Source organism: Vanacampus margaritifer, chromosome 3, assembly GCF_051991255.1.
Source record: "Vanacampus margaritifer isolate UIUO_Vmar chromosome 3, RoL_Vmar_1.0, whole genome shotgun sequence".
Taxonomy (NCBI): domain Eukaryota; kingdom Metazoa; phylum Chordata; class Actinopteri; order Syngnathiformes; family Syngnathidae; genus Vanacampus; species Vanacampus margaritifer.
This window is the reverse complement of record NC_135434.1, coordinates 29,216,250-29,241,113: the sequence shown is the minus strand read 5'-3', so window position 1 is coordinate 29,241,113 and position 24,864 is coordinate 29,216,250. Positions and strand designations below refer to the sequence as shown.

Below are 24,864 nucleotides of genomic sequence, written 5' to 3'. Positions count from 1 at the left end.
GGGTCGGGGATGAGATCCTGCCCCAAGTGGAGGAGTTCAAGTATCTTGGGGTCTTGTTCACGAGTGAGGGTAGGTTAGAGCGGGAGATCGACAGGCCGATCGGTGCAGCGTCTGCAGTGACCGTATCGGTCCGTTGTGGTGAAGAAGGAGCTGAGCCGAAAGGCAAAGCTCTCAATTTACCGGTCGATCTACGTTCCTGCCCTCACCTATGGTCACGAACTGTGGGTCGTGACCGAAAGAACAAGACCCCGGATACAAGCGGCCAAAATGAGTTTCCTCCGCAAGGTAGCCGGGCTCTTAGAGATAGGGTGAGAAGCTCGGTCATCCGGGAGGGGCTCAGCATCGAGCCGCTACTCCTCCACGTTGAGAGGAACCAGTTGAGGTGGCTCGGGCATCTGGTTCGGATGCCTCCTGGACGCCTCCCTGGGGAGGTGTTCCCGGCATGTCCTACCGGCAGGAGGCCCCGGGGACGACCCAGGACACGCTGGAGAGACGACGTCTCTCGGCTGGCCTGGGAACGCCTTGGGATCCCGTCGGAGGAGCTGGGTGAAGTGGCTGGGGAAAGGGAAGTCTGGGCTTCCCTGCTAAAGCTGCTGCCCCCGCGACCCGACACCGGATAAGCGGAATTGAAGACGGACGGACGGACGGCAATGCCATATCTAGTGAGACATACAATCTATACTATCATATATCTGAGTTCCTCCCTTAAAGCACTGATCTCAACTTTTTCTTTATGGGTTCTTCTCAGGGCATTAGAGTTTGAAATCAGGTGAGCCATCTTCTAGCCAGCTTTGCTCTCCGCCTCTTTAGCAAGTACATCTGCCTCACTGGCAGCTCCACCTCCAGACTCATCTTCCTCTTCTTCAGGTCCTCCAGAGCCTGCTCGGCAAGTTTTCTTTTCTGTCCCTGGGTTTCCTTGTCCTTTCTGGCATGCTCGTGATCCTACAGATGCCATAAATTCCTTGGTGAGGCGGACCTGAGTGACACATCCATGCATCGCAACAAAGTCACATAAAAGCCTTTGGGCAACAATCGAGTCCTTTTGGAGGTTTTCTGTCAGGATCTCTTTGTTGACTGAAAATCCCCTTTCAACTGAGGCCTGACTATGGGGAAGCAGGAGCAATTTCTCGCAAAAACCCCAAGCAGCAGGATAGGGACCACTCAACTGCTCGCACAATAACATGTCTAGGCATCTCTCAAACGGTTTGAAGGCAAGAAAAGCTTAATTTCTGGCCTCAACAGAAAAGAACGCCTCAAACTCCTGCACAATGGCATCCCCTACAACAAAGGAAAAAGAACATAAGAAGTCAGTGAAATATGTAATGTTGGCACTTCTTTACACTTTTAATTTTTTTCAAACACATCGATTTTTGTGAGTTGAAGAGGAGTGATGTCTTGAAGGGCCTCTCTCTTCATGTAGCGTCTCAGTAGACTCTGTACCATTAGCCCATTCCATTTATTTTTATCCTGCACACATAGACATGATTCTAATCTAATTAAATAGGGTTTAAGAGAGCAATTAACATCAATTTAGCAATAAATGTTCTATCCATCCATCCATCTATCCATCCATATATATATATCCATCCTACACTAGGGGGGCGCAATTAACCTGGGCTTACTACATTTTAATTACAATCCACAACATGTGACAAAACAGCTTGCTATTAATTTTTTTTTGGTGAAAATTTAAAAGATGAATAAACAGACTGATAAACTAAATCCAAAGCACTCACCTCTGACTCAAGGTAGTATTGTTATTTGTGTTATTTAGTAATGTATTTATCTCTGTACATTCCAATCTACAATAAAGGGTTTTTAAATAACACTACGACCTCATTTCAGAGGTAAGTGCTTTGGGTTTAGATTGTTAGTCAATGAAGATGAAAAAAAAATAGATGCACCCCTTTTATCTGGAGATAATACTTTAAAGCACTCGTTATTTTCCTTTTGTCAATGAATTAACAGAAATAAGAGGATCTCAGGCATACACAAATCATAGCCATAAAGCAATAAATAGTTACCTTAATCAACTCAGCCAAGTCTTTCGCTAGGAACGGCATCACAGGTTCGTCAGTTTGGTACTTTTTCATGAGTGGAAGGTCCTGGCCACAGACATGAAGAACTGCATCTTTGCTGGTACCAAAAAATCCTTGATCGCTGCCTCAATGGTGTCAAATGATGCCGTCTTGGGGTTTGGAACCTCCTTTTTGTGCACAGCATCCACATACAGTAAGAGAGATGGCCATACCTCTACTGCCCGTTCAACTACAGGGAGATTTTTGAGCCATCTGTGGCCACAAAATGACTTTGGGAACCGTGCCGATTTGGTGACTCTTTCGTAGTCTTCCCACCGTGCAGGAACTTGGTGGAAAACATGGTGCATGGCCTTCAAAAGCTTGCCGGTCTTGAATGCATTGTGGAGTGTGTGGTGTCCACAGCTGACTACGGACACCAGTGATTGTCCATGGCCTTCTTGGTTTTGATGGTAGGCCTCAAACAATAATCAACAAATCAATGAATCGTCAATAACATTTTAACCACAACCATCATAACTTTTGTAGACACAATAGTTATGTTAAGTCAGTACATTTGATTTTTTTGTCCTATTGGTTTCGGTTCCATTTAAAAATGTCAATATTATCATTTATCAAAATACGTTATTGGTTTATTAATCGTTCATTAAAATCTGTTATCTTTTCAGACTTACTTGTTGGAAGAGTTCCAAAAGCTTCCAATTCACATTGGGTCCATCCATAGAAACTGAGGGAAGTCTGCTCGGGTGCGGTTGCAATGGTTGCAATGCCTCCTATATGGAAAATAAGAAATAAAAAGATTACATAAATTAACTAATGTTGTCAATAAAACACATGCAGTAATGACCACATATCTGAAAAAAATATTATTTAACAGAAATTGTGGAGCAGGAAAATGGATGCCCCACAGCATCATAATTAATTTTCTCCTCTTAATCAGAATTCAATATATGCACAAAACCATGTTGCAAAACTATAAACAAAGCAATAAACCTTCAGCTTACATTGTCTACAAGATTTCAGCATTCAAATACAACTGATATATTTTTTTACTGTGTACAGGAAATGGTAACCAATTCTACATTAACTTTGCACATAACACATTATAATCAAAACATTACTAACGATTTTTCCCCCGAGGGAGAGTGACCATCCAGTGTAACATACAGCGGGTAAACTAAAGGCCTTGCCTTTGACACAATTTAACACTGCTGTAGGTCTATGCAGCTTGCTTACTTGTATATGCTTCAGAAGGTCCTGCGCTGTTCCATGCCCCATGAATTGCGAGCCCATGTAATGGGACTGCACTGCTTGGATTTGGTGGATGCGTTAAAGCTTTCATCAAACATAAGGACATACTGTCCGCTAATGGACTTGTAGCGATAATTAATGCTGTCTTTTGGACAAATTAGTAATTTGATCAGCGCTTGAGGAAGTCGGAATTCCCTCAATCACCTATAGGGGCACCACGTTCTGTTTACTTTCAGTTTTGGAGAAACACAACGAATAAAATCCAAATCCTCATTTATTTATTCATAATCTGAAGTTGCCACATTCAATGATCGTGGTTCTTTGTATTAATAAAAGAATTACTAATCCACTCGGACACAACCACGATTGTGTCATGTCTGGGAAGATCTGGCCTTGGTTGAGGGTCCCAATTGGTCCTGAGTGAGTTCCTGCCCTTCCGCGAGTTGACCAATCCGGGCCCTCAGCCACTTGTGCCTGGCCCCAGGTGTGGCTAGTTACCCAATTACTGTGGGTGTATCTAGTTCCCGGGTGGTGATCAGTCCGTGTGGGATCATTGCTGCTTGTCACGGTCACCCCCGGAGTTCTGTCTGTCACTTTGATTTTGTATCTTTTCAGGTCCTTGTTTAGTTAGCATTAACCAGTACCCTGGTTAGTGTTTTCTGTAAAATAAAGCATGCCAGTCTCGCCCGCACTCCTGCTGTGGTTCTCCTGTCTCCCTGCATTTTGGGTCCTCCACCTCACACGCCGACAGACACCACGCCGCTCCGTGACCACACCGTGACAGATTGAGGCTGAACTAGATTTAAAAAACATGCATTTATTTACTACGGTTACACATACAGAATCAAAACACTGCCTACCTAACTATCATACGGTGAAAAGAAAAGGGATAAAAATAAAGCTAATGAAAATAAGAAAGGAACAATTTAACGAGGTAGAAAGGAAAGATTTGATTTGCCAAATCTGTGAGATATTTGAAATGGAAGTTGCACCAGCGATATGTCAAATTGGCTATGAGACGTGCAACTTACTGGAGTGAGTTAAATCGAGCTAGCGGAGGGAAGGTCGATTGAAGAAAAAAATTGCTCCTAAAATAGCAAGCCCCAAATTTTTTTAAATAATAAAATAAAATAAAAAACGTTCCACAGTTGGATGAGGTGGACGCAGTTCGGACTCAAGGTGGATGGTATTTTCAGGCGAGTGCGGGGGCTTCAGCCGAAGTTGTAATATTGGCGCGCGTCTCAGCTGCCCAAATCCCGCTGCTGAGGCAGAGATCCGCTGCGTGCCTGCGTCCTGAGGGAGACCAGCCGTTGAACCAGCTTGCGCCGCGACGGGAGGGTCGGTGGATGGTGCGGATTGACGCACGGGGGTTGCGCGCTGCCAGAGTCCGAACTGTGGTTTCTGGGTGACACACGAGGTCACGGAAAAATTAGTCTTCGGCTTTGTGCCACCGAGGTGGGACGAAACACACACAAAAAAAGAAAAAGACAAAAAAGAAAAACGGAAGGCAAAAAGTATGTCTGGCAGGAGGGCGCACGCTGGGGTTTGGTGCACGGTGGTGGTTCAGTGCGATCGTCAAGTCCGAGACACTTGGTCGTTCAGGGAACAGAGATGCCACGTGGTTGAGAAATGTGGGATGGCACCGGGGAGTCCTTTTTTCAGTTCTGGGCCAGATGGGGTGAAAAAGGTGAATGAAGCAGAAACAGCGGGCCTGAAACGAGTACGCTGAACAAAGTTTGCGCCGGCTGTTTAAAGTTGTGGGGCGTGTCCCTCAAAGGGCGTGCGCTGTCCCCTCTTTTGGCTCAACCCAAATCAGAGACTTTTGAACTCCATATTACTTAAAGAATTAATAATTTCCAATAATTTTCCAAGCAAAACATGTTATCGTTACACATATCACCTAATAACGCATCATGAGATCATTTTGTTCTTTTCGGAGTAACTGAATATCATTCCTGTTGAAATACTGCTGGTCCTGATTCACCTCCAACTTTTGTCAAGTGTGCCGCGCAAACCAAGTGTTCCTGCTGCGCCTGTCAGTCTCAGTATAGGGCGTAGTAGCTTGCCGTATAGCAATACTGGTGCATACACCGGCGGGGTGAGCAACAATGGGCTTGTCCAAGAATAAGGCTCACTTCCATAAGTCTGCCCAAGTTTTCCGGGTGGAGGAGGGACTACTGGTATTGGTAGGCCGAGTGGGAGAGTATCCAAGCATAAGCGGAGCCCACAGGATCGCTAAAGTGCAAAAAACTTCATTTGCTAGACAGCATGGATTAAGCTGTGAAAGCTGAACTGAGGCTGTTGTGTTGCCGGGAGGCAAGTGATATCTTCAGGGAGCTAGAAAACCGTTATGGTGATAAAGCACAAACAGCGGAAGAAATAGTACTAGAGCTACAATCCCAACCTGCTTTGGGGGGGTTATCAACCACGGGAGACCCTAAAATTGATCCTAGCAGTTGAAAGGGCAGCATTGGACCTCACAGATCTAGGGTGTGTAGATGGTATACAGAACCATTTGGTGATTCGATCTGTAGAGAGCAAACTCCCTGATGTCATGAAAAGAGAGTGGCTAATGTATGTTAATAAACCTAGTAACAATGTCAAACTAGGTAACCGGTTTGACAGACTCTTCTTCAAACGCTGTTTTTGAAAGACCAGAAGACATTGCTGGTGAGGTTGGAACAGTTACTGCCTAGCAAGCCGTGGTCTGCTTACGCTTCTGAGAGTCCAAGCTGCCAGAAGTTTTGCAACAGAAAGAAGTCATTCACTAAGATGTCAGTGTTGTGTGTAGTCAAAAGAACTGGAGTGTTTCTTCCCAGAAATTCAACCGGGAGAACTAGCCCACCCTGGGACAATCGACCTGTGGATCAGCAGATGTGAAGGTCGATTAGCGTCGCAAAGGCTTCAAAGAGTCACCGATCTGGTTCTCTGGTATGGCCCTCTAGGCAAAACCGTCAGCAGTACACATCCAGACCTCTTCGAAGAAGTGGAGGTAACTGCATGGCGTTCAGTAACTCACTTTGCTCATTTAATGAGGACAGTGGCAGTCAAAGTTGAAGAGCATTTTGAAAGAAAAGAAGGCATTCAAACTCAGACAACAATGGCATGCAGTTAAGAGTGGCTAAAATGGGATAGCATAGGCGCTGCTTGTGACCCAGCCTGCGGAGGGTGTCGCTGTGAAAAGTGCCTACCGGGAGTAAAATAAATGTCCCTGGCTGATGAGAAGAAGCTCGAAATAATAAGAGCAGGCCTGACCTACTGAGAGAGGAACGCCCACAGCAACCAGCCACACTGGGACGTGAAGTATCCTTGGAGGGAGGATTTAGCTTCACTCCCTAACAACCGAAAGATTGTAGAAGCAACATTCCCGAAGGCCGAGAAGGGGCTCATGAAAAACTCCATATGGAAGGAGGCCTACACAAGGCAGATCCACGACATGGTGGAGAGAGCAGCTGCTGTGAAGCTCATGTAGGACGTTTTGGACGGCTGGAAAGGTGCTGTATGGTGGTTGAGCCATCTGATCACACCAAACCCCTACTCAGTGACTACACCAGTGTGGCAAATCTGGAATAGTAGCCAAGAGTTTGAAGGGGTGAGCATGAACAGCATTCTGCTCAAATGCCTAGATGTTCTAAATCCCATTAGGGCGGTGCTTCTCAAGTTCAGAGAAAGGGAACATGCAGCCATTGGGGACATTACAAAAATGTATAATTCCATATAGTTGGAAGAGCAAGGGGTCCATGTCCACAGGTTCCTGTGCAGAGACTCACCAAAAGATGAAATTGAGGACTATGCTGTCGTGAGGGTAAACATGGGAGACAAGCCTGCAGGGTGCATTGCGCAGGTAGCCATGCGGGAGACTGTAAAGTTGCCCCAGTTCTCAAGTATTGTGGAAGATAGACGAGTCATTAAAGAAGATTCTTACGTGGATGACCTCCTCACCTCCCATAACGACCCACAATGCCTGGACAGCATACTCAAAGGGGTGGAGAAAAAACTCAAGGTCGGAGGCTTTCAGCTCAAGCCCTGGGTCTGGTCCGGTCAAAGTGGGAGGCCGGACGGGGCAGGCTCAAAGCCAATGACTCTGATGTTACCCAACTAGTTAGAGGTGGAAGATAATAAAGCCCTGGGGGTTGGTTACCTTGTATACGTAGACAAACTCTTCGTGATGATCTCCATCAACTTCTCTGGGAGGAAGAAAAAGGTTACGACAGAACCCAACCTTACTGAAAATGAAGTTGAAGAAAGGACACCAAATCCACTGACGCGTCGTGTGCCCATGAGCCAAATCGCTGGCCTATATGACCCAATAGGTCTGGTGACGCCTGTTAAACAGAAAGGCGTAATCCTCGTGAGAAGAGCCTACCAGGAAGCTGGCAAGCTTACAAATGACACCTGGGATGAATCTCTTTCTGAAGAGCTCAGACTCAAAGCAGTTGAACTGTTCAAATAATACACCCGCTTGAGCAGCATTCAATTCCACAGATGCCTCACACCCCCTGGGTGGAGTGGAGAGATGGGAGTTGTGAATCCTATGGAGCTGTGCTGTACTTGTGATGGGTGACAGTGGATGGCGTGGTCACACGTCTAGTGGAATTGAAGGCTAAATTTACTCCCCTTGATCGGAAGGGTGATGCCGTCAAGTCTGAGATCTGTGGCGCGATCTTTGCTGTATGCCTAAAGGGGCACATGTTGAAGCATGGGCGGTTGGAGAAGTGGTACCACTTCATTGACAGCCAGGCGGTACTGGGGGCCATCCACAGAGAGAGCTACGGGTTCCAGACCTTCTACGCAATCAGAGTCGGAGAAATCCAGAAGGCTGGGCCCGTAACTGACTGGTGGTGGATCCCAGGTGAGATCAACATTGCTGATCTAATCACAAGGGGATGCTCTCCTGGACAGGTGGATGAAAACTCTGGCAAAAAGGGCTCGAGTTCCTGTCCTGTCCGGTTGAATTGGTCTGTGGCCTATGAAGTCTGCCTCAGAAATGGTAGCTCATGCCAGGGAGGCATTGAGAAAGCTCCTCGAGAAAGGCTTTTCTCAGCAGTTACCATTAGGGCTCAAATGAAAAATGTTGTAAACACCAGCAATATAAATGGTGACGACAAGACGAAAGACACTGAGACTCTGCGAGGAGCCATGCTAGTTGATCAAGTGGACCCAACTAAGTATAGTTCTCTTGCCAAACTTTGTGAGGTGATCAGCTATGTTCGTAGAGATGTGCAGAAGTGGTTAACTCTCATTTGAAGAGTCTCCATGTCAGTAGAGTGGGAGGCGGCACCATCAGTGCAAGAGCTTGAGGCTGCATTTCAAGATCTGTGCCTGGGCAGCCAGATCTTCTGCGGGCAAGACCCCAGGGCGACACCGGGGGTTTGAATACCCCTCCTACCCTGTTGTGCGTCTGAGAGCAGTTCAGATCGAGGTCAACTAATTCTAGAAGCGATGGAGTCAGCTTGCTGGACCTGGCCTCTTCATCCGCCAAAAATGGCATGCTCCTCCGAGGAATGTCGAGGTGAGGGACCTGGTGTGGATTGCTGACCAAAACGCAGTCAGGGGTCAGTATAAACTTGGTCGAGTTGTGGTAGTTTGTCCTGACACACATGGAGTAGTACGTGATGTACGAGTTGTGCGTTGTACGTGCCAGAGTTTTCCTGCATCTGATGGGCAGTTAAAGAGAAACCAAGTTAGACAAATCCTGCAAAGGGATGTCAGAAGACTCCTATTTGTGTTTGAGAGTACCTGCATGGGTATAGTGGCCTTCTTGGATTTTAGAATCAGTAGACCAAGTGGGAGGTGTAGAACCATCTGCAATGTAAACTACATTTTGTTTTGTTTCCAAATGATGTGCCAGTTTAATTTAATCACAGTAACGCATAAATTATTGTAGTGCATAATTTTGTGTGTACACATGTATTTGAATCTTCTTATTTGTGTACATATCTTCTAGTCAAGCCAATTACCGAATGCCTATGATGTATTATTATTATTATTATTATTATTATAGGGAGTAAGGACAATTATGAATGAATGATTTGCACCTGTGTGGGCGGGGCACTTTATATATGCGTATCCACATCGAGCTGTCTAATTAACTACTACTAATGTGAACTAAATTTACTACTAACTAACACTAACCGAGCACAAATACTGCTACCACTGTTAAATGTCAACAAGTATTTGCGGCAGTGTGTGAGTGTGTTGATGTGTGCGTGTGAGCAATAAATGACAGTTGAGTTGTATCCGCCGTGCCTGTCCTGTCTACCTTTCCAGAGGGAGTTAGTTAAACTAAAAGTGAGTTTAAATAAAAAAAACTGAACAATCGCAATTAAGTGGCCAACACTGTGCTAATGATGCTTTGGCTAATGCTAAACAATAGTGATGTCTTCTGTTGTTTTGGTACAGTTCAACAAATATCACAAAAAAAAAAAGTGAATACATACCAACCAAGGTCTGCCAACTTCGTCGTTCACCACTCTGCCTTTTTTTTTTTTTGTTCCGGTAGTGGTAACTTGCAATGTAGAGTTCGGGATGTCCGCAGACAGCAATAATGATAATTCCTTCCCCTCCTGTGTCGTAAATCTCGCCGCAAAACACACGGTGGCGCGTCCCATTGCACCAAACGCCTCATTTGCACCGCCCCACGTACCTTCGCTCTCGCCCACCCAAACTATTTTGACTACAATGCAAACACACTCCTCAAATGCCTCCTTCTCTTTCAGCATGCAAACATTAGAAACAACGCAACATGTACATTTTTTTTCTTTCTTTCTTTTTCTTTTTTTTCTACAGAGCAGACTTCTCGGAATGGAAGGAGCGGATGCAAGAATTTTAAGACTTGGGTGAATTAAGTTTTAGACCTGGGATGAAAATATGGCTGTTTTTTAAGACATTTAAGGTTTAAAATTTAAGTTTCTGAACTTTAGATTTTTTTTTTTACTTTTATAGACCCCGCGGGAACCCTGTAGTTGGGAGCGGAATGGAGAAGAGCAGAGATGCCACATGTACGCACACACAAGCAACTAATACATTAAGTCCTTGGAGTGCCACTGTATTGCCAATATATAAAACGGATGACATCACATGCAAAATACAAGAATATAGCAAGCAATGTGAAAGCATTTACAGTATATACATAAATATATACTGTATGTACATAAATTAACACGTACACATCCTAATATTTTGAATTAATAAAAAAAATTAAATAATTTTAAGTTTTTTTGTCAGTTTTAATTTTGATGTTTTTGCTGATGTTTTAGATTTTTTTCCGAGGTAACGTTTCATCACCGGTATCGAGGTATTTTATGCAGGTAAAGTATCAAAGTCCAAATTTTGGTATTGTGACAACACTATTACGAGGCTTGCTTTCTGTATAGGCGTTTCACATTGCTGGGCAGAGAGTTTGCCGCCATTCTACGTCACTACGCACAGAATGTGTTGCGACGTATATAACAATGGCGGCGTACGTCCAAATAAAGGTTCTACAAAAAGTAATAAACTGGAAATGTTTTTTGAAAAATGAATCTCATAGTTATGTTAGTAACAATCAAATAAATAATATAGAGCAAACTTGTCATTACAGTCGGCATTCCTTTTAACCATTAGGACGTTTTGCTGACATGATTGCGAAATAGGATCTCGCAAGTGTTTTGTTCTGAAAAGTAACCGGAATCTTTTATTTCGAAACTGTGTCGGTCTTCCTGTCTCGCTAGATGTGTTCTGTGCTACTTTTTCATTTGACGGATGTCGACAGATACGTTGTCCGGCAAAAATAGAAAATAGGTCTATTTGTCTGGTGGGCTCCAGCATGACTGTGCTGGTCCGCAGTCGATCTGCAGCGCATACGCAGCTGGTGTAATTTGAACAAGCCAATAGAATTGAAACGAATCGGCTCCGCCGCTGGAGCGAATCCGCAACCCACACGCATGCGGTGTAATCCCTGTTCTAAAAATAGCTCACCAGTGATGGGACACTGACTTGCTAAGAAGCGATGTCAACATTTTATAAAACTTATCGTTTTTATTTACTATAATCTACACCTATACTATTATCTACAGTTTGGGACATCTAATTTAGGACATACATATGTTATGAAAAACTTTCTACAATGGTTGCATCAGATGTTATCAGGCTAAGAATTAGCCATTTAAACAAAACAAACCACACAAGTAAAATTCTAATAAAAATATTATATATTTGGTGGACAAAATGTATGTTATTTTTTTCAGGTCATACCACAAATTAAATGTATTTTAAAATATAAGTCCCAAATTGGTTATTTCATTTTGGTCGCACCACATAATTCATACAAAAAAAAAAAGTTATTGGTTATCAATATCAGTATCGGTGTAGAGGAGCAGGAAGTTATCGTTATCTGAATCGGTGTGAAAAAAGTTACCATGCATCCCTGCTTTTATTTTGGAAAACAGTGATCAACATTTTTGCACATGTAATGTTCAGACATGTTACAAACCAAATTAGTGCCTTTTTTTTTAGCTGCATGTTTACTTCCACTTAATCCGGTGGCCGGTGGTAGTGCTAAATAGCTTCAGCTATGCATGCTAAACACTATTGCTACCTCGGTACAGTTCAACAGCAAGTAACCAGCATTCAGTATGCTACTTCCTTGTTCTATCATTTGGTCCCGGCTGGCCGTGATGTTGCACTCCAAGTGAGCACAGACAGGACGCTGTGTGTGACATAGCCCATACTCAACACCGATTGGCTGCCGCAAGGCGAAGCGCGAAGAAAGTTCAAAATTTTCAACTTGGGTGAAACGAATGCCTCGCCATGCCACTTACCACCACTCCAAGTACGGGAAGTACTGTACATTGACTACAATGCAATTGCGCCACCGGAAACGCCTCCTCTGCTGTTGGTTTGAATGTAGCTTAAGACATTTTTCAGCAGCTGTATCAGCATCATAAAACTGATTTATAACATTTTAACGTTCAAGCAAATTTTAGGCCGATTCATTAGTCCATATGCCAGTGCACTCGTTTACATCAAAACTGGATTATACTACATACATTTTCAGAAAGAGTACCCACAATGCCATTTTGGACACTGAAACCTAGTTGGTAGTGGGAATCTGGACGTCTGATGAGTACTGTTGTCACTGGAGGACATCTCACAATGGTCATCTTGATGGATGACTGGTTTTTAAGACCCTAAAAATAAAAATTGTGTTATTTATTGTAAGGTTTCAAAAAAATATTCAACAAATAAAATTGTAATACACTCAAAATTAATCTACTTGGGAACTGTGCACGTTTGTTTTCTAATCTACTTGGGAACTTAAAAAGAAGCAAAACTAACTACTGTGATAGGAATTACAAGAACAATAAAGGATCAAATAAACAGTAGAGGTGAGTCTCTCTGTGGGGAGATGCTGGCACCTCGTAGTAGGGGGTTAGTCGTGCCCCACCCAACTTTTGGAGACTCAGAGACAAAAGGAAGGAGCATAATATCATGCCAAAACCTCACAAACACACAAAACGTGATTTACTCACACCCAACAATTCACAAACTCTGTGTTTTGCAAATACAAAACATCATTCACAAACTAATGCATTCTGTTTTACACTGTTGCACATAAGAACTGTAACTATCAAACAAATATATCATGCTTCAAAAACAAATACAGCATGTTTTACACAAACAAAGAAACATTTCTTCAATTACAAAAACATATCCAAACTAAATTCTTTCAAGTATGAAAAAAAAACTACGGATAACGGTCATGTGACTTTTGGCATAATCTTACCACTGTCACGTGACTTTTGACACTAATATTCCGCTTTACAGATTTACACATACAAGCCCACACACATCCTCCACACACGCAAATTCCAGAAGTCGTGGCGGCCCCCACGCTGTAAAGTTCTCTGCCATTTGCATGTATGGATGGGTGGGCTTGTATATTTATATATATATATATATATATATATATATATATATATATATATATATATATATACACACATACATATATATATATATATATATATATATATATATATATATATATATATATATATATATATATATATATATATATATATGTATATGTTAGGATTTGTGTATATCATGCTTAGGTTTGTTGTTTTGGCTTTGTCCTGTCTTGCTTGTTAGGTTTTGTACCTGTACTCGTCATCCTGTTCCCTTGTGTCATTCAATCATCTCCCCCAGCCACTTGTGTCTTGTCCAGGTGTCCCTCGTTGTCTTGTCAGTTGGCTTGTATTTAGTTTCCTGGTTTCGTTCTGTCTTTGTTGGATCATTGTCACTGTCACCACTCTTGTGTTTTGTTGTTACTTTGTCTTTTCTATAACATTGTTTGTTTTGTTTATTTAGAGTTTTACCCAGTTCCCCTGTTAATGTTTTGGTTAAATAAATTGTGTTCAGTATTACATGCATCCCGGCCTCCACCAGTTCCCGTTCCGGCTACGCATGTCCTGCAGCCGCCACCAGTTCCCGTTCCAGCGGCGCACGTCAAGTCGCTACAGCCCCTGGCCTCTTCGCCTGTGCCGCTGCAGCCCCTGGTTTTGTTGGCTTGTATTTAGATTCCTGGTTTTGTTCAGTGTTTGTTGGATCATAGTCGCTGTCACCACTCTTGTGTTTTGTTGTTACTTTGATTTTTGGTCTTTCCATAACTTTGTTTGTTTTGTTTATCTAGAGTTTTACCCAGTTCCCCTGTTAGTGTTTGGGTTAAATAAATTGTGTTCAGTATTACATGCATCCCTTCCGTGGTTCTCCTGCCTCCCTGCATTTGGGTCCTCCACCCCTTTGTGACAATATATATATATATATATATATATATATATATATATATAGACACATACATACATTATCACAATGCCATCCCAAAAGTATCTTTAATTGCTGATAGAGAAAGCTAAGAAACCGCTAGTTAATTACGCCATCATCGTGTGATACCACGTAAGTCTCTTAGCAGCTAGTGTTAGCATTAGTGCCTGGCTGGTACGGTGGCCCTGAAGCACAAAAGGCAAAACAAAAGGGCAGACTTATACTTAGATTTATTGTTATCAAGCAAACATAACATTCCAGATGAAATGTCAAAATTACACAGCCAAAATAAAAACACAGAATAAAAAAAACTATACAGTAAATTAAAAATAAAAATAAAACTTTAAATTCAAAATAACAATACAATTTACACTTTTGGGAGCGTTTTAACTCATATATTGCACATGTCCCTTTCATTTTCTTCCCTGCCACAGTTTTCTAGTATCCCTATAATCCTGAAATTGTTCCTGAATCCTGAATGGTGTTACCATTCTTGAAGCAGATTTCTCTTTTCAGGCCCGAACCTCTAATGTCATCCATGCCTTCTCAATTGCCCTTACTGTGATACTCCTCGTGAAAGTGACACCCTCCAGACATTTATAGATGTAGGCAGATATAGCCTCAGCATATTCCTCAATGTCTGTGGTCTGATCTCCCATGGCGGCCTCTCGAAACACTAACCAGTCAGTGCATTCAAAACACCCCTGCAGTGCTGTCATTGCTCTCTGCGGCCATGCTCTCACGTGTTTGATGGAAGGTTTGTTCCTGGTGAGCAAAGGTCTATATGCCGGTGTTAGTATAATAGAAATATGGTCTGACGAGCCAAGGTGAGGGGGATGGGCTGCTTTAAATGCTGCTTTGGTGCTCGTATTCACACATGGTCCAGTGTATTGGCTCCTCTAGTGGCAAAATTCACATATTGGAAAAATGTGGGAGAACTGTTTTCATGTTTTCTTGATTAAAATCCCCTGCAACTAGGGGTGAATTGCCTAGTACCTGGCGATTCAATTCATATCACGATTCATAGGTCACGATTTGATTCAATACTGATTAATCCCAATAAGAATCTATAAATTGATTATGGTGATTTTTTTTTAACTCAAATTTAGAAAATACTAATCAGTAAACTTGTACATGTGCACTGTAAGATTTGTATGAAAATGTATTTATTTATCTGAAAATTCAGGCTTATAACTGAGCCACTGCATTTAACAGGTTGCAGTCTGTTTCATGTTTGAACAGCAATTAAATTAAATTAAATTAAATATTAAGGCTTAATGTTCCATTAATATAACATTCTTCCATGCTTAATGTGTGAATCCTAACCCTAAGTAAGACGTTTTGTTGAATACTCCCCCCAAAAATTGATGTTTAAAAATCAATTTGGCCGCATATTGAATCGATTTGAGAATTGCGCGCTGTAATATCGCAATATATTGCCGAATCGATTTTTTCTAACACCCCTACCTGCAAGAACGAATACTCCTTTTGTGTGAGAGTTCTGCATTTTATTTATATAGTGATAGAGAGAGTCCAAGGCTGGCATCGGGAGCGATATAGACAGCAATGGTATACACCACTGAAAACTCACGGGGTAGATAAAAGAGTGACTGATAAAAATGTAATGTCCGATGAACAATGTATAAAAGTTGCGGTGGAGTCCCCTGCACCATCTGTCATTGATGTAAATGCACACTCCGTCCCCTTGTGTTTTCCCACTGAGCGTGCTGTCGCTAAACTGATAGCATCATCTGTAATCTCATTAAGCCACGTATCAGTATACACAAAAAAAACAATTGTAGACAAACCGATCAGGTTTGAATACTACAAAAATGCAGCAGATATGTTCACCTGCTTTCAATCAAAATGGAAGAAGTCAGAGGAAGAACTGTGAGGGTTAGATGGGAATTGATGGAGGACGAGCAGGAGGTAGAGGCCTAGGAAGACTTGAAATAGGACTAAAAAGACTAAAAGGTCAGTCAAATCATAGCAGATTTACAGTGACATCTGTTCTAAGACCTTTCAACAAGAAATTATTTTGTTTTTTTAAATGCCTACGAGGATATTGTCGATGATGTTGATGAAATTCTCTGGTCAGATCCAACTAGAGGAATAGATGTGTAATATTTAAAAAATATATTCAGATTTTCTTTTTCTTCTTTTTTAACTTTACACTTAAATACAGTGTTATTATTTGTCTATTTTCTGGGCTTACAGTGTTGGCACATGTTTTGCTCTGATTGTCTTTGTTGACTGATTTTGGTTATATGAAGAGAAATAAATCACATTTTCAATAGTTTGTAGCAATGGTCTTGTGTTTGATTAATTTACCATGTTGTTTATTTGCACATTCATTTATTTTCTTTCTTCTTTTTTTATTTTACAGTGCTTAAAGGGGGTAGGGAACCCTGGTCCTCGAGAGCCGCTGTCCTGCCTGTTTTCTATGTCTCCCTCCATCAACACACCTGATTGATGAACAAGATCATTATCAGGCTTCTACAGAGCTTGCTGATTAGCTGACCAGTTGAGTCAGCTATGTTTTAGGCGAGAGACATAGAAAACAGGCAGGACAGTGGCTCTCGAGGACCAGGGTTCCCTATCCTGGCTTAAAGTGTTTGAAGTTTAACACAGTAGTGTGTAACTGGTTGAAACAGAGTTAAACCTTGTGAAACGTGTATTTAATAGGGTAACATAAGAGGATTTACATGCATGTTTTTATAATTTTTACAAGAGTGATTATTTTTGCACAGTATGTGAGATGTGGTTGTACTAATTGTGTGTAGTGTTTTCAAAATCCGAGCCATGTTTTCAAATTTGTGCTTAAGCAATCGTAAAAAAAACAAAAACTAGAGCTGCGAGCAGCTATAAAGGGCCCTCGCAGCCCGGACCACTTTGGGGTACTTGCACATTGGGATACAGGTACATTCAAAGCCAAATTTCTTTGAAAATGGCATAATATACTTTTACATGTGGATTGTTTTTATTTTTTTGCCAGGTGTGATGAGTGTGTAAGCTCAAAGAGTTTTGGTCAATGTTAAGACCCTCAAAAATCAGCGTCCATTTTTATTTTTGGACAATGAGTTGCCCTGATTGGCATTTTTTAAAGTACATATATACACATCATCGTTAGTTTTACTTATAGCACAATATTGCTTGTATTGTCCATAGAGGGCATCAAAAATAACATTATAAATAACATTTTGGAGCATGTACCAAAGAGTTACTTCACAGTCTGTCTTTCATGAGCGAAGGAAATATGAAACACAAAAAAATTATGATCGTCCCCGTCAAATAGTATTTCTAAGGGTCAAGATTTTTTTCCCCTGTTGATGGGCGAGGTCTTGACATGGTTCAGGCCAAGTTTGAAGTAAATCGGCTGAAATGTGTTGGGAAAATGTGCAAAAGAATGCCCCCCATAAATGTGCAGAAATCGGCAAAAGTGGGACATTCAAAAATTCGCAGTTCACTTTCTGTTCATTTTAGCATATGGGTCCAAGAGACTTTTTTGTAAGTGTTGGGCTCCCTCATATACCTAAAAATTGTTGTAGATCTTGCTTAAACGTACAAGAGCTGCTTTGTTAAAAATTAGTAGGGGGCGCTAGTGATCAATTTTTGTAAAAATCGTACAATACATAATAAAACATTTCTCATTTTGCCAGGCCAGATATGTATGCCAAGTTTCACGAGTTTCTGTGCATGTTTAGGCCCAAAATTGGCGTTGTTTTCTTGGCGAACAGTGTGTAGCCCCGCCCACAGTGATTCACGAAAAGTTGGAAACTTCGTGTTGTAACATCATGAAGGCCTAAACAGTCTTCTGAGCAAATATGAGGTCGATCTGGTTAATCGAAGAAAAAAACACGTATTTCATTTGGCCAGTAGAGGGCGCTATGACTATGATGAAATATAAGTAGATGTCTTCAGGACTAGACTCTCATCAAATGTGTGAAATTTGGAGAAGGTAGTATCATCTGGGTCAAGTTAAAGCAGCTTTTATTGTCAAGGTGAATCGTCAGACTTTGCAGCACTGTCATGGCCATACCCTTTGCCAAAAAGTCACAATATTTAGTGTGGGGCATGATCAACATGTTAAAGCTTATGTGACAAATTTTCAACTGAATCCCTTTCACGGGCTCGGTGCAGTAGATGAAAATGTAGAAAATGTCAATTATTGTCACCACTAGGTGGCGATATAGATATAACCAAACATTATCATATAGATGCCTTCAAGTCGTGACTATTAACATACATGACAAGTTAGGGATTTTTGGAGCATGTACAGGGGAGTTATTAAACATTTTCTCCTTTGTGGAAAAGCAAATATGAAATGCAAAGTTTGAGGCCCCGCCCCCGTCATATAGTATTTTGAAAACTCAAGATTTTTTCCCCAGTTTTTGGCCCAGGTCTTAAGATGATACAGGCCAAGTTTGAACTCAATTGAACGTATCGTCTAGGAAAAGAGGTCAAATGTATGAAACCTGTGAATGTGCAAAAATGGGCCAAAATTTGACATTCAAAAATTCATATCTCACTTCTTGTACATTTTAGGATATGGCTATTATGGACTTTTTTGTACGTCTTGAGTGCTACATGTGCCTGCTAATTTTCGTAGCTGTAGGTCAAACGTGCCGGGATTGTTTTTCATTTTTGTCCTGTAGGGGGCGCTATGGAGCCATCATAATATAAAATTTTACGCCGTGCCCGAAGAGTGTGCAAAGTTTGGTGAGTATTCGTTCATGTCTAGGGAGTCAAAAATTTGATCGTTTACGGAGAAGAAGAAGAAGAAGTAGAAGAAGACAGAAAAATAAAAAACCCTGTAGGATTGATATCTCACCTACCTTGATGAGACTCTGACAAGTAGACAGTGGAAGACCCACCAAACTGGTACCACTAATAGACATGATCTGATCACCTATGTTCAGTCTGCCAGACCTTTCTGCTGGCCCAGCATGCATCATGTTGGCAATGATGAACGTGGGTAGGATGGAGCCCCACCCACTCTCCACAATGACAACACCAAGAATCTCCCCTTTTGCTTTCTCTAGCAACACCTGAAATACAGAAATGATGAAAAAAGAAAGTTTATATTTTAACTCTTTTACTGCCAAGAACGTTAAATGACGTTTAGTAAAAACCTACGGAGGAGCACCACAGACGTTAACAGACGCTCACCAAGTTTTTTTTTTTTTGGGGGGGGGAAACGGGTGGAGGAAAGCCTTGGCCAGCTGTGCTGAAAGTATCAAGCAGATCTAGTTAGTATAATGCCTATTTTTGGCCCCTAGATGGCAGCGATGACTCTCTTTGGACAAGATTGGGTAGGCGTCAGTAGAAGACGTGAGGCGGAGCTAGAGTGTTGAGGGGAGAATGGCTGAGGAAGCCATAATGGCGACCGGTTGCAAGCAGCTCACGCTTGAGCATTTTTTTTCAAAGACGAAAAGCATCAACCAATGCTAAAGAGCACATTGATGACGACGATGATGATGATGGTGACTCCGAGGTTGACGCCGAAGTTGGAAGCGTTGACGCGGCGGCTATGATCACGTCATAAAGCTTCACCGGCTAGCGATGCTAACGCCGGAAAACGCGGAGCACAACCGAGCACGCTCAGGCGGACGTTCAATCGGACGACGAAGAGTCCAATGCATATTCGTCGGAGGAGTGGGTACAGTCTGATTACGGAGAAGACACTGGTTATGGACTACGATGCCACCATGAATGGAGCGGATAAGATGGATCAACCACCCAGTATAGGAACTGAAGGACAATGAGGAAGCCAGACGTAACACCACCGTAACGTCACCGTATCATGATCCTGAGAGTAGACTTGATGGCAACATGGCCAAACACACACTGCAGTATATACTTGCTATTCCCCGGAAAAAAAAGGCCGGCAAGAAAGTGTATCGTCTGCACGCGAAGGAGCCATCCCAGTGAAACTCATCTGTTGTGCAAATCCTGCTATGTCCACTTGCACGCAGGGGAGTGTTACAAAAAGAAAAACTGTATTTGAAACATCCACACAATTGTAAATAGTACCACGGTTGCACACATTTGTAAATAGTTTGCGAAATTGTTTTGTCAAATTGTTACACTGTTGAATGTAAATAAATGTATTTTGCTATCAAAAAACACTTTTTCATTGTTGGTGGTAGTGTTTTGCAGAAGTAAAGCACTGTTTAGGTGTTTGTGGCATCATTCATGTGAGTGCATGAAATAATATCGTTTCACAAAAAGCTTGATTTCTCCGTTTTCTTTCAAAACAGAGCATTTGGGTGAAACTAACCATTTTCTATTGTTGATTACTGAAAAACGGAATAAGGTAGAAACAATTTTTTTTTCTGATGAAAGATGAGAGTCCAATCTTTCATTTGGTAGTATGTGTGTTTCCATAGTCCAAACACAAAATTTTCTGTGGACCTTGAAAGATCAGTCAAAATGCTTAAATCGGCTGGCACTGACGGATCCCTTTTCTGAAAACGTCTGGCAGTCAAAGAGTTAAGGGGAAAGATTGTGGAATTTTTTTTGGGAAGTACACTAAATGACAATTTTTGTTTGGCGGCTTGGTGATAAAATTCTGCTTCTAAAAGTGATAATGCAAATTTCTAAGGGTGCACAGTTCAAATGTGCGTGCGTGTGTGTTATTGATTAGTTCATGGATTAGCATAACCGTTGCCATGGGCGGGTCATAGGGTTGCGACTCAACTTTATTCTGTACATCACCATTCTCAACTGTATTGAAAGTGAAACTTCAGGCTGAGTTGAATAACATTATCAAATGGACGCAAACGAACTGGCTGGTATTAAATATTGACAAATCTATAGTATTTGGCAGCTCGTGCTTCTGTAAAAAAAAAAAAAAAAAGTATTTGGCAGCTCGTACGCTTTTGCTAATGCCACTGCATTTCATTTGCATGCTGATGGGTTCAAAGTGGAGCAGGTGTCTAGGGTCAAATGGGTGTGAAAATAGATGAGTTGCTGTCTTGTTTCTGATCAGATTGATCATAATGCTTCAAAGATGGGTACAGGCATTGCAATTTCAAGAAAATGCTCTGATTTTGTTCCATCTACAATTGTACATGCTGTTGTTTGATAATGATGTTTGACTTTTTCTGTCACATTTGGATTATTGCCCTGTTATTTGGTCAAGTTTTACTGCAAAAGATCTTAAATTACTACAAATTGTACAGAATAGTAACCTTGCTCTGCAAGATGAATTCTCGCGATATTTGTGAGTTCACAAATTCCCGAGAATACATTTTGTATCGAGCCCGCTGATTTCCACGGATCAACCGGACCAATCACAGAGCGGTATTGTGTTTGGGGGCGTGATATGCAGCTCAGCTGTGACAAAACCAGGAAGCCAGCGCCTACGCCAAGGCAAATAAACAAAACTAATAGACAAATGGACGTTGCAATTAATTCTGTTCTCGCAGAAGTACTCACAGTTTCCTTGTTGAATGTTGAACAGCGAGGGGAAATTTGTGCATTTTTAGCTCGTAAGGTAAGATGTTTGTGCAACTTCAGATTGTGAATACTTGATAATAGGATTTTTATCCTACAAACAAGCAAAGTCAACGTGGTGCCCCAGAGGTTGCTGAGGAAATTACAACTCCCCTCAGTACCGTCTACATTTCTCATAAGCCATTACGGCAACCCAAATAATCGCTACACACTGTAAGAGCTACAATACCAATAAACAAAAATTGCCATTAATAACTCAAACGGTATGTTTTGTGTATCCTTTTACCGTATTTTAGCCATATACTAGGGTGACCATATTCCCATTTCCCCAAAAAAGAGGGCACTTGTCCCGGCCTAGAAATTGTGGTACCAGTCCTGCGCAGTTACACAGTGTACTTCATCTCCTATTAGTCACGCAATGCCAACCGGACATTTTCATGAATTTATAAACCCCCCGGACGCCCCAACAGGACGTAAGAAAATGTTCTGTGCTCCCAAAAGAGCACACATTTGGTCACCCTACCATATACTGTACTATAAATGAATTGCCTTAAATTATTACCTTTTATAGCCTTGACGATCTCTTGAGTACAGTTTATATTGTAAATAAACATTTTAACCTTGCCTGTTGTCTTCATAAATACCTTAAAACAAAAATAAACCATACAAAAATACAGATTCTTAGTCAATAAAACAGAATCTTAAGCAATAGCATTGCTAAATATTACCAAGGAGCGTTAGCACACTCCAGTAGACAAAAACGGAAAAGTTTTACTATGCAATAAATTACACAATGAACATGAAATATAGCAACATTAGTTAAACAATGAAACACTCCAATTCGGACATTGTTCCCTTCTCAGCCAGGTGCTAAAGAATAATTCACTGAATTAGTAGTAAACTTCAGTTTTCTCTCATTTCCTGTGGCGCGCACACGTCTTCTCTGCACTTGGCGTAATTAGTAGCGCCGTCTTGGCGCTACTAAGTACGTAAGTAAGTTCCTACCAATTTATGAGACCTTTTCCTGTTTTCTTCAAAATAAAAGTATCAACTATATTATAATAGCACAATAAAACAACGAAATTCTCCAATACAAAAATGCAAAAATAATAGGGTCATTTACATATTTTATTTGAGAAAACCTGAGGGGGGAAAATATTTTTTAGCTTTTTTTTCTGCAATTTGGCACCCCCTCCACTAGATGGCACCATAGGCGACCGCCTCGTTTGCTTATGACCCTGCCACCAACAACCATTAACATCGCGACTCCACAAGCAAGCACCGCAACACCAATCAAGAAAACATACCGGTGTTTGGTCATAGCGACATTCTCTGCTAGTGTATTTATTATTATCCATCCATCCATCCATCCATTTTCTTGACCGCTTTTCCTCACTAGGGTCGCGGGGGTGCTGGAGCCTATCCCAGCTGGCTTCGGGCAGTAGGCGGGGTACACCCTGAACTGGTTGCCAGCCAATCGCAGGGCACACAGAGACGAACAACCATACTCACAATCACACCTATGGACAATTTGGAGTGTTCAATTAACCTGCCATGCATGTCTTTGGAATGTGGGAGGAAACCGGAGTACCCGGTGAAACCCACGCAAGCACGGGGAGAACATGCAAACTCCACCCAGGAAGGCCGAAGCCCGGACTCGATCTCACGTCCTCTGCACTGGGAGGCGGACGTGCTAACCAGTCAGCCACCGTGCTGCCCTTTATTATTATTATTATATATTTTTTTTATTTTTTGGGAGAGCTCAGTATTGATCATTTGACATGTCATCATCATTGTTCTCCCTTTTTTTTTTTGTATGTGGATGTGTGTTTGTGCGTGTGTGTGTGTGCGTGCGTGTGTACGTGCGTGTGTGCGTGCGTGTAAAAAAAAAAAATCCCATACCGTTCACCTAAACCGAACACTTCAAAATCCAGCCAGAGTCGTGGGGCCGCCAGGAGACACGAAGAGGGACCAAAGAAAAGAAAGAAAAGCGAAGCCCAGCACCGACCAGACACCACCCACCGGGCCACTAACCAGAGTCCTTCACCAACCCCAGAAACATCTAAATTCCAACAAATCAGGGAGACCTCAAGGGCCCAAAGGAGAAACTGAGGAAAGGTAGAAAGGACAGATGAAGCAGAGTGAGATCCACAGACACCAGCCTCCACCGATTCAATGACCTGAGGGAGAAACAGATTATGTCTGAGTTTCGAAAGATGCTGGTGTGGTGGATCTGGCATGCATGAAAATTTCCACCAAAGAGGGGAGCCGTCGACCCCCGCCAGGACAGAGCAAGCGCAACACCTCAGGGCCCCCCAGGCCGCGGCAGCGCCAAAGGACGACCCCCGGGCCCCGCAGGGGCCACCGGCCGGAGAGCAAACCCAGTAGCAGGAGCGCCCCCCACCCCAACGCGGCCCGCGCCCCCAACGCAGCAGGACGGGGCACTGCAGGCCCACCAGGCACCCTACCGGCCCACAACCCCCACTCCCCCCACACCCCCCAGCCACCCCCACCATCCACCCCAACCCAGCCCCAACCGCCCCCAGGTCCCCAAATCCCCAGACACCCCCCCACACCAGCACCCCCACCACCACCACCCCCCAACCAAGCCGCCCCCGCCCCCACCCCCACCGACCGACAGCCCCCCAGCCCCCGACCCCCAGACCCCGAGGACACACCACACCCAGGCATCGGCGCCGAAGAGGGGCCACCCCACCCCCCACCACGCGGAGGGACGGAACACCAGGGGCAGAAGGGGAGATGGGGGCACCGGAGGACGGGCGGCAGCCCCAAACCCCAGGCCCAGCGGGGAGAGGCCCCGGTCGTCACCCCAACGATCTAAGTGAAAAACTAACCCTGTTACTGAGTTCGCCAGCTCGCCGACTGGCAAACTCTACCCCTAAACCGTGAGTGTGACCCTCACCCAGTGTATATACATAAGTGTGTGTGTGTGGTGCATTAAAATTGGTGAACCGGAGCAGGTGAACCGGAGCAGAGGGAAATGATATCCCCATGCTCCGATCCACCCGCCTCCCAGGCATGTCAATGAGCGTATGTGGTGCATTAAAAGAAATTAATGGGGGGGTGCACACGGACAGGGGACCGCAGCACTGCTCCATACTGCGGCCTGCCCCAACCGATGACCCCCCGCCCCCCCCCCCAGTTGTGTGGTGCATTAAAATTGGAGGGGAGCTGCAGGGCGGAGACGGTGTCTCCACCCTACCCCACTCCCCCCCAAAGTGTGTTATGTGCCCTCTATGTCTAAAATATATTGTGCAAAACTAGTGCAGTGAGTTAAGAGGGGCAACCAGCT

At 42.9% G+C, this 24,864-nt stretch overlaps 1 protein-coding gene across 1 annotated transcript in view; it reads right to left on the bottom strand.

Moving 5' to 3' along the window:
• Nucleotides 1-24,864, bottom strand: part of LOC144048775 (amyloid-beta A4 precursor protein-binding family A member 1-like) — a 79,345-nt gene that overhangs the window by 4,619 nt on the left and 49,862 nt on the right. The window contains exons 10-11 of the mRNA XM_077561101.1: nucleotides 18,929-19,141; nucleotides 12,338-12,457 (exon numbers count right to left, since the gene is read on the bottom strand). Of these exons, the coding sequence (XP_077417227.1) occupies nucleotides 12,338-12,457; nucleotides 18,929-19,141 (333 nt within the window). The remainder of the gene's footprint in view (nucleotides 1-12,337; nucleotides 12,458-18,928; nucleotides 19,142-24,864) is intronic.